A 10,963-nucleotide genomic window follows, 5' to 3' on the forward strand; every position below is an offset into this window, starting at 1 on the left:
AGAAATCTACTTCCTTTACTGGAAAGGCCAAAATTGAACAGATCAATAATACAAAATGTTGGTGAGGATGTAAAGCCACTGGAACTGTCACACATGGGTGCTAGGAATACAAAATGGTACAACCACTTTAGATAAAGGGACAGAGTTTCCTATATATATCTATACTTTGATCTAGCCATTCTACTCCTAGGTATTTACTCAAGAGAAATAAAAAATATTAGTCCACAAAAAGACCTACACATAAATGTTCCTAGCAGTTTTATTTGTATTAGCTCCAAACTAGAAGCAACCTCAATGTCCATCAAATAGGAGAATGCTGAAACCAATTGTGGTATATTATTACAATGGAATAGTACTTCATATTTTAAAAAACTCAAACTATGATACCTGTAGTAATATGGATGAATCTCAAAAACATCATACTGAGCAAATAAAGCCAGGCACACTTTGTGAATACACACTGTGTGAATCTAGTTATATAAACTCTAGAAAAGGCTGATCTAATCTATAGTGATAGATGAATCATTTCTTGAGGTCAACAATGGGGGTAAAGGAAGGAATGCATCAGAGGGGACATGAGGGAACTTTCTGGGAAGATAGAAATGTTCCGTATTGTTACGGGGTTTGGGTTACACATGGTTAATCATTTTTCAGAGTCAGATGAGATGCGTATATACATTTTGCATTAAAACACTTAAGTATAATAGTCAAGTAGGGGTGGTGAATGGGTAGAGGAAGAGAAAAGAATAACAGAATGTTAATAATTGCTGAAGCTGGGTAATATACATGCTTGAAATTTTCCATAATAAATAAAACATTTAAGAGGGAAAAACTTATCTACATCAAATGCTCCTACTTCTCACCACCTTCTCTTTCCCTCCCCTTCAATTCTGCCTGGCCCCTGGGCTGCCCTCCTGCAGACCCTGATTTCCAAATGAGCGCTACTTCCTGCCAAGGCCCACCACTCCATTCTGCTGAGCAACCACCCCCCAACCCACAACCATCAACAACCAAACCCCAACAACCATCAGGCATTCCTGCCAAGTTCTGCCACACCCAATAGCTCAAAACCTGCACAAAGTATTGAGAAACATGAATTTTTCCAGGCTACTCTGTAGAAGTTCAGTCCTATCCCAGCTATTATTTGACTAAGATTTGAATATCACCCATCTCCAAACCTGATATGTAGAAGGCTTTTAAATAATAATTTAAAAAGCTTATGGCTTATATTCCAAAACTATGCCAGCTGACTGCTGAAAATAAAACATTTTTTGCCCTAGTAACAAATAATAGCTAATAAAGTAGCGGGCCAGCCCACAAATGTCAATTCTAAAATGTGCTCAAGGTAGGGCTGGGGATGTGGCTCAAGCGGTAGCGTGCTCGCCTGGCGTGCATGCGGCCCAGGTTCGATCCTCAGCACCACATACAAACAAAGATGTTGTGTCCGCCGAAAACTAAAAAATAAATATTAAAATTCTCTCTCAAAAAAAAAATGTGCTCAAGGTGATCAGCAATGAATCAACTAAATGCTGCAAGTAAAATGCTTCTTTCATCAAAGTTGGCCCACGTGACTAAAAGTTGAGGAAAGTTCCCAGCTTAATGTTGTGTGAGTAGCAGTGGCATGGAAAGGAAGCACCCCCCCACCCCTCCCGACCCCTGTGGTCCAGCCAGTACCCAGGTCTGGCAGAACATAGCTGAGGTCTGGATAGGGGCTCTTGCAGCCTGGTCCCTGGGAGTGAAATTACTGCTGCATACCAGGTCACTTTTTGCAGCAGGGAGGAAGAGAGCAAGAAAGCTTCTGAGTTATAATTCCCATTATATTTGTTTAAAGTAAAACCATAATCATATCATAGAAAATAACACAGTATAAAAAATGTGGACAAAAAGATAAAGAACCAGCATGTCCAGCATACACATGAAGCCAGTGTTTCATTCCGATGTGTCCAGTAAGTTCTGTTAGTCTCTTCTATCAGACATGTACTACTGAGGAAGGTTCAGACTCAGAAACAGCATTACGACATACCTTATTTCTTAATAAAGGCATAAGTGCAGAATGCCTATGTCCTGGCCACCATTTTCAACAAGGTCACCAACAGAAACTCTATTCTGAATTTCTTTTGAGGGCATCCAATAAGTTTGGCTTCATCTCAACAGGAGAAATCAAGTGTCATCTGAATCCACTAAAAGCCGAAGGATAAGCCAAGTATGGCGACATGCCTATAATCCTAGCCACCCTGGAGGTTAAGAGTGGAGGATCCCAAGTTCAACACCAGCCTCAGCAACTTAGTAAGGCCCTAAGCAACTTAGCAAGACCCTATTTCAAAAATAAAATATAAAAAGGGCTGGGAATGTGGCTCAGTGGTTAAGCACCTCAGGGTTCAATCCTTGGTACAAAAAAAACAAAAAAAAACAAATGGATAGAAAGTCCCAGGATCAAGAAAACTGCATCTGTTCCATTGAAGAGTTTGCTCTCTGGCAGAAGATCAATCATTAAATCAGTAATCATTTAATTGCAATTGTCTTATCTGCTAGGAAAGAACCCCTCAGCATGCAAAAACTACCAGGGAGGAGTAGAGGAGTCTAAGAAGGCTTCCTGAAGAACTCAACTGTGAATGCTGAATAGCTACTGGCCAGAGGAAGACTGCAGGGTAAAGGAGGGGGGCTTAGCTACAGTGGCTTCTAGGCAGACAACATGGATTTGAATATATCAAGACTGGCCCAGGGCTGGGTGCTGTGGCACATGCATGTAATTCCAGCCACTCAAGAAACTGAGGCAGGAGGATTGCAAGTTCAAAACCAGCCTAAGGAACTTAGCGAGACCCTATCTCAAAAATTTTTAAAAGGGCTAGGATCCAGGTGTGGTGATGCACACCTGTAATCCCAGCTGCTCAGAGGCTGAGGCAGGAAGATCGTGAGTTCAAAGCCAGCTTCAACAATTTAGCGAGGCCCTAAGCAACTCAGTGAGACTTGTCTCTAAATAAAGTATAAAAAGGGCTGGGGATGTTGCTCAGTGTTTAAGTCCCCCTGAGTTCAATCCCTGGTATCCCGCCTCCCATCCCCCAAAAAGACTAGCCCAGCTTTGAGAGACCAGTTAAAAAGCTGTTGGTAGTAACCTAGATGACAGATGATGGTAGTAGGGCACAAAGGAAATGGGCAGATTTGAGAACCAGTTTGGAAATAATAAACCAGATTTAGCAATGAGGAAGAAGATAGAGTCAAGACTAACTCTTAGGTTTTCTTTTCTTTTTTTTTTTTTTTTTTTTTTTTCTTTTTGGTGCTAAGCATTGAACCCAGGGACACTCAACCACTGAGCCACATCCCCAGACCTTTTTATTTTTCTTATTTTGATACAGGGTCTCACTAAGTTGCTTAGGGCCTTACTAAATTGCTGAAGTTGGCTTTGAGCTTATCATCCTCCTGCCTCAGCCTCCTGAGCTGGTGTGCACCACCATGCCTGGCAACATGTCTATTTTTATAGAAAGCCCAATATCACTATTGGATTAAAAACCAACAGTCACTACAGAATCATTTAATATAAAAAAAGAAATTTTTACCCAGCCTCCAAAACCGATGAAACTGTGAAAGGAAATAAAATGTCTCCCCTCACATGGCTGTTATTAACCTAATGCCTCAAGCATATCATTTGTATTTTCTTAGCCCATATGGAGGCGCTACTACAACAGTGAGGATCCATGAATGAGATGATCCACGGCTGTCTCTTGACAAAGTATGTCCTGGAAGACAATTTTCTAGCAGTTAGGCTAGATTTTCACAACCTTATCACTATAATAAATGATGCCCAAATCTCAGTACACTGACAGACAAAAAGTTTCTCTCTTGTTTATGTAAAATCCAAAATGGATGTTCCTGTTGCAATTGCTGTCCTTCAAAAGGTGACCCAAGGATTTAAGCACCTTCCATCTTGTGCCACCACTGTCTTCTACATGAAGCCTCCAAGGTCACCATGCAGACCATGAAAAGGGATGGGAGAATTTGGGGAGGCCTACTACATGCAGCAATACTTTGGCCAAAAAGTGACAAACATCACTTCTACTTACATTCCATTGGTCAGAAGTAGTGGCACATCTCCCTAGCTAGGGAATGTAGTAGTCACTTTAGCAGCACAAATATGTGGCAGCCACCCAGCTCTCTCCACAATTTCTTTTTTAAATTTATTCTTTTTAGATAGATATACATGACAGTAGAATGTATCCACCACAATTTTTATCCCCTGATTCTATACAAGCCAGCCAGAATAAAAAAATGTGGGGGGGATCGGCATAGAGGAAAGTCAAATGACTAATGTGCAGATTAAAGTCCTAGTCTTGGTTTTTATCTATGTTCAAAATATGCAAGCATTACATTATAAACAGTAATACTTCACAACTTTTAAAAAATCACTGTAAAGTCAGGCACTGTGGTACACACCTGTGATCCCAGTGGCCTGGGAGGCTGAGGCAGGAGGATCACAAATGCAAAGCCAGCCTCAGCAACTTAGCAAGGTCCTAAGCAAGTTAGTGAGACCCTGTCTCAAAATGAAGAATAAAAAGGGCTGAGGATGTGGTTCAGTGGTTAAGTGCCCCTGGGTTCAATCTCCTGTACCAACAAATAACAACAAAAATCACTGTAAACATAATTGAAGAAAAAATCAGAAGCAAGTCCCCGGGGTCAAGAAAGTGACATTTATAATGAGGTTCTGCTGGGCACAGTGGTACATGCCTATAATCCCAATGACTCAGAGGATGAAGCAGGAGGACTGCAAGTTTGAGGCCAACCTCAGAAATTCAGCAAGGCCCTAAGCAACTTAGTGAGACCATGTCTCAAAAATTTTTTTTAAATAATAAAATAAAACAAAGGACTGGGGATGTAGCTCAGTAGTAAAGCACCCCTGGGTTACATCCCCAGTACTAAAAATAATAATAATAATTTTAAAATAAATGAGGTTCCAAGAGGAAAGAAGTGAGGCAAAGTCAGACCCAATAGGTATGGGAAGATTACTTGTGCCTCAGGCAGTTATGGACAAGGCTGTTCTTGTCATTTGAGCAGTTAATAGCTAACTCAAGGAGGCTTCCAATTAGTATCTAGGTGGAGGCCCTCACTTAGATTGGACATTAACCACCAAACTAACTGGAGAGTAAAGCTACATCAATAACTTGGTGGACTCCCAGGAGATAATAAATTGAATTCTACCAGTTCAGAGCTCACTTCAACATGTGCTCTACAATAAATATATTCAATTATAGCATCCAGGGGAACTAGTCTCCATGGTCAAAATGGCTGGAAAGTATGAAACCAAATCACATAGGGTTCCTCACTGCAGGATGTCTCAGTCTTATGTTCACAAGCATTGAAGGCTGCTCTGGAAAATACAGACCAAACACACTGCACGAGCTAAGGTCATAACTAGGGATTCTAGTAAAATGACAAGATAGGCAAACCAAAGGCATATCCTGAAGGAGTTTGTCTTAGGAAAAGAGGGACATTCTTTGTTCTGTAATACTGGAAGTAACTGGGCAATTGACACTTGAATCGACAGGTTTTACAGTTTTCAGGACTCCTTTTTGCAATGGATGATAGATGCTAGAATAATCCAATCAAATGTGATCTTTCTAGGAGCTAAGGACACAAAGAGATGGCCACCAGCTCTGCTAAAAGTAAATGGGATGCTCCTCAAAAAAATTAAACAGAATTATCATATGCCCTAGCAACTCCACTTGTGAGTATATACCCCAAAGAAATAAAACTAGGGATTCAAACAGATACATGTACACCCATGTTCAAAGCAGCATTATTCACAATAGTCAAAGGTAGAAGCAACCCAAATGTTCATTGATGGATAAACAATGTGTATATATATATATATGTGACATTATTATTTAGCATTAAAAAGGAACTAAATTCTTTTTAAAAAATACTTTGTTTTAGTTGTAGTTGGACACAATACCTTTATTTTATTTTTATGTGGTGCTGAGGATTGAACCCAGGGCCCTGCACATGCTAGGCGAGAGCTCTACCACTGAGCTACAACCCCAGCTCAAAAAAGGAACTAAATTCTAAGAACAATTCTACAAACTGAAATATGGGGGAACCCTGAAGACATTATATTAAGTGAGATAAGTCAGTCACAAAATGACAAATATTCTATGATTCCACTTATATGCACTATCTAAAGCAGGCAAAAATTCATAAAAACAAAGTAAAACAGTGGTTACTAGGGGTTGGGGGAGACTGAATAATAGGGAGTTATTATTTAATGGGTACAGAGTTTCAATCTGAGATGATAAAACCCAAATTGTTCAATATGCATAAGAAGATTTTCTCATACTCTGCACGATATGATAATAGCATATACATGTGTTTACACATTTGTCCAAACACACAGAACATACAACACCAAGAGTGTAATCTAATGTAAATTAAAGACTTGGAGTGATAATGACCTGTCAGTGTACGTGTACTACTGTGTTGGAGGATGCTGAGAGTGGAGGAGCTCATTGTGGGCAGCAGTGCAAGAGGCCATGGGAAATTTCTGTACTTTCCTCTCAATTTTACTGTGAGCCTCAGTGTTCCTTCTTTGTTTTTTTGTTTTGTTTCGGGTTTTTTTTTTTTTTTTTTTGGTACCAGGGATTGAACCCAGGGATGTTTAACCACTGAGCCACATCCCAGCCCTTTTATTTATTCATCTAATTTATTTATTTATTTTATCTAAATATTATCAAATATTTGAGACAGGGTCTTGCTAAGTTGCTTAGGGCCTCACTAAATTGCTAAGGCTGGTTTTGAACTCACAATCCTCCTGCCTCAGCATTCTGAGCTGCTGGGATTACAGGCATGCACCACCAAGCCTGGCTGAAAAATAGTCTTAAAATAATAAGATTGCATAACATTTAAGTGTGCCACTGAAACACACACTTTAAAAACAGTTAAATTGGTAAATTTTGTTATATATTTTATATATATTATACACACACACACACACAGCCACGATTTTTAAAAGGTGCTGGGTAGTTTTCTTCCCCAACAGTGTCCACTTGTTCTTGCTTAGGTGCCTGTGACGTTCTTCAGCTCATTCAATCAATCCCAGACTGAACCACATATGACAGTACAAGGAGATGGAAAGATACAATCAAACTCAGCCTTGACTTGCTATGAGAACAGGAGATAAGAAGTGCTTAAGTGTCACTTCTATGACCCTTCAAAACACACCTGGGATGGCTCAATAGTTGCCCTCCCCTCCTTTTTCTAGAAAAACATTTTCTAAGGGAACCTTGGCAACGAGGAATACATTACCTCTTTGCTGTTCCACACAGTAATCACCTATGCCTATGAAACACTTAAAACGGGACTAGTCTAACTAAAGAACTATTCTATTTTATTGCATTTCAACTAATTTAAATGTAAAGAGCCACATATGGCTAGAGGTTACCAAACTGGAACCTCTAGGTAGAAGCAACCCAAATGCTAAAACCCCAATTTAAGGATTTTATACAACAGCCAAAGTGGCAGATTTGTATCGTTTTGGTGGAAAAATCAAAAAGCTGTGAGGATGGGGCTAGGGTTGTGGCTCAGTGGTGCAGTGCTTGCCTAGCACACGCAAGGTCCTGGGTTCGACTGTTCCATCCCCCACCCCACATAGAAACACACACAATTAAACTAATATGACAGGACTGCATGCCCTGAATTTGAGGGCAAGCCCCCACTTATCTTCTCATATGCTTTTAGGTTTAAGGTAGACACTGTCACTCCATTTTATGTGCTGTATCACATAAAAATAAATAAATAAAATAAAGGTATTGTGCCCAACTATAACTAAAAAACAAATACTTAAAAAAATAAAAGCTGTGAGGATGGAGATCAAGAAGCCAGGAATGGGGCTGGGGTTGTGGCTTAGTGATAGAGTGCTTGCCTAGCACATGCGAGGCACTGGGCTCAATCCTCAGCACCACATAAAAATAAATAGGGGCTGCGGATGTGGCTCAAACGGTAGCGCACTCCCCTGACATGCGTGGGGCGCTGGGTTCGATCCTCAGCACCACATAAAAATAAAGATGTTGTGTCCACCGAAAACTAAAAAATAAATATTAAAAAAATTCTCTCTCTCTCAAAAAAATTCTCTCTCTCTCTCCCCTCTCTCTTTAAAAAAAAAAAATTCTCTCTTAAATAAATAAATTAAATTAAATAAAGGTTAAAAAAAGGAGACTGCTTTAAAAAAAAAGCCAGGAGTGGGTGTGGGTGTGGGGAGATCATCTATTTAATTCATAAACGAACTCATCACAGTTGCTACATACCCTTTTTCAAAACTATGAAAATAATTTGGGGTTGGGGCTGTAGCTCAGGGGCAAAGCACTTGCCTAGCATGTGTGAAGCACTGGGTTTGATCCTTAGCACCACATAAAAATAAACAAATAAAGGCATTCTGTCCATCTACAACTATAAAAAAATTTTTTTAAATAATTTGATTATAACAAGGTATTGAGAAGTCAATTCAAGACCTATTCAAGACCAGGACAAGGTTAACCAAAAGAGATACATGACGTAATCAAAAATTCAAGGCAATCTAGACCCCAAGCAAGCAAAGCTGATGTCCTTGTTCAGTAGCTCTGGAATTGAAAGCCTGAGATTTGATATCTGAGCCTTCACACCCAACCTGCTAGAAGGGACACTATTAGCAGGTGAAGACCTGGTACACATGCATGTGTCCACACACACAGAGTCCCACAAAAGTAAAGCCATTGCACGTACATTTTTCAGAGTTGACACCAGCAGGCAGGAGGACAGAGTTGTGCCTAATGGCAAAAGGGACATTCAGAGAAGGGTCTGATCAAGCTTTAACCTTGGAGTAGAATGAACAGAAGTGGAGAAAACCAAGTAGTTCTAGGTGAATAGCCTCCTGAACAACTTCTCAAAAAGATGAGGTGCTGAAGGGTATAGTCAGTACAGTCAAAAATGTCAAGAGTGTTTTCTCAATGGGTCCAGCTGCCACTTGTTTAAACAAGCCTGACACCCCACCCCCTTACAGTTGGGGAGGATTTGCTCCGCAGAAGAACCACATCCATGCTGCCACCAGTAAAAAGAGAATTATCTGGGCTGAGGGTGTAGCTCAGTGGTGGAGTGCTTGCCTACCATGCATGAAGCCCTGGGTTCCATCCCCAACACCACTCAGAAACACATACAATTAAGTACTATGACAGGACTGCATGCCCAGAATTTAAGGGCAATCCCCCACTGATCTTCTCATACGATTTTAGGTTTAAGGTAGACACTGTTACTCCGTTTTGACCAGTGGAAGACAAGGATTCCCAGGTAATTACTATCTCACATCTAATGCTTATAAATGTCACTCAAATGCCAAAAGCTTGTCACCAAAGTTGCATCATAAGAAAAACAATTCAGGGGCCGGGGATGTAGCTCAGTGGTAGAATGCTTGCCTAGCACATGTGAGGCACTGGGTTCGATCCTCAGCAACGCATAAAAATAAACAAAATAGGGCTGGGGATGTGGCTCAAGCGGTAGCGTGCTCGCGTGGCATGTGCGGGGCGCTGGGTTCGATCCTCAGCACCACATAAAAATAAAGACGTTGTGTCCATCGAAAACTAAAACAAATAAAATAAATAAAAATATTGTGTTCATCTACAACTTAAAAAAATTAAAAGAAAAAAACAACTCATTGCACACCTGGAGAAATTTCTTCCAACTTGATGTACTGATTTGAAGGCTGAATTGGTAGGGCACACTTACCTAGAGACCTAGTATCCAACTCCAGCAATGGAGACCTTGAACCCCTGAATGCTTATACACTGTGGTAGAATACACCCCACCATCAGCATGTGTTGGTGTCAGGAATTAAATTGTGCAAAAGAATACCGGAGTATTTCTAAGAGGCGAAAACCACACCACTTGTAAGACACCGATTCCAGCTCTTGGCTGCGAGGTGAAATCACTGGGAAGCATTAAGCACCCCTGAGGCTTCCGTGCCGCGTTGTCACTGGCCTGGGGTGGGCATGGAGAGTTTTAACAGCTCCCCAGGTGATTCTAATGTGAATCCTGCAACTGGGACCCATGCCAGTATGGGGCATGCCAGGAGTGAGAAAAGTTGGAGAACTGGGGTTTTGGCTGCTGCTGTGTGTGGGGGAGGGATGTTCAGCATCATCTGGGTTACTGGCTGCTTCTTGGGTTATGGGATATTTTAAAAGACTGAAGGATAAAGGGTCTAAATGCCAGTGGCCTCTATTTTCTTATGTTTAAAAGGGCACGACACTACCTTGGTGGTCTTGTCTAAAATTCAGGGAGTATGGGGAGCGGGGAGGGGAACTAAGGGTAGCGACCCAGGGAGGGAGTGCCATGGCTTCTGGGAGGATAAGGAAAGCTGGAGTGGGTTGGGGACAAAGGGGGCACCCGCCCTCACCTGCATCGTAGAAGGCATCGAGCACCGCCGTCTCCCCGAAGTCTAGCTCCCCGAAGGGCACGGAGGTGAGGTGGGCGCCCTCAGCCTCGCAGGCCCGAAGCAGGCACTGCAGAGCCCCGGCCTCAGGGCCGCCGACGGCGCCGCCTTGGGAGCTCTCGCTGCGCACGTATATTGCCCGCAGAGCCCGCGGTGGCCCGCCCCCGCTCCCGCCGCAGCTGCCTGCTGCAGCGTCCTCCGCGGCTCGGTCGGGCTCAGCCAGCCCCGTCGCGCCCTCCCCTCCGGGCGGCAACCGGCACTGGGGGGATTCGGCCGCCGCCCCGAGTGCCCCGGCCAGGGGCGTCCCGTTGCCGCTCTCCATGTGACTGCCGGCGTGCCCTTCCCCGAAACCTCCTCAGAGCCAGTGGCTGGCGGCTGGGAGTCCGCTGGGGGCCACAAGTTGCAGCGTCCGCGCAGTCCCGGCACCTGCTCCTGGGACGCGGGACCCAGAGAGCAACAGGTGGCCTGGCGGCAGCCAGGTGACGCCAAAGGCCCCTCAGAGGCGGACTGAAGCTCCAGCCC

The 10,963-nt window shown here is 42.6% G+C and overlaps 1 protein-coding gene across 1 annotated transcript in view; it reads right to left on the reverse strand.

Annotated features, from left to right (window-relative positions):
- The window catches only part of Map3k15 (mitogen-activated protein kinase kinase kinase 15), a 114,946-nt gene extending 104,183 nt beyond the window's left edge, over window positions 1-10,763 (reverse strand). The window contains exon 1 of the mRNA XM_027927372.3: window positions 10,406-10,763. Coding sequence (XP_027783173.1) covers window positions 10,406-10,763 — 358 coding nt within the window. The remainder of the gene's footprint in view (window positions 1-10,405) is intronic.
- Between the last annotated feature and the right edge of the window lie 200 nt (window positions 10,764-10,963).

Source organism: Marmota flaviventris, chromosome X (assembly GCF_047511675.1).
Source record: "Marmota flaviventris isolate mMarFla1 chromosome X, mMarFla1.hap1, whole genome shotgun sequence".
Classification (NCBI taxonomy): Eukaryota; Metazoa; Chordata; class Mammalia; order Rodentia; family Sciuridae; genus Marmota; species Marmota flaviventris.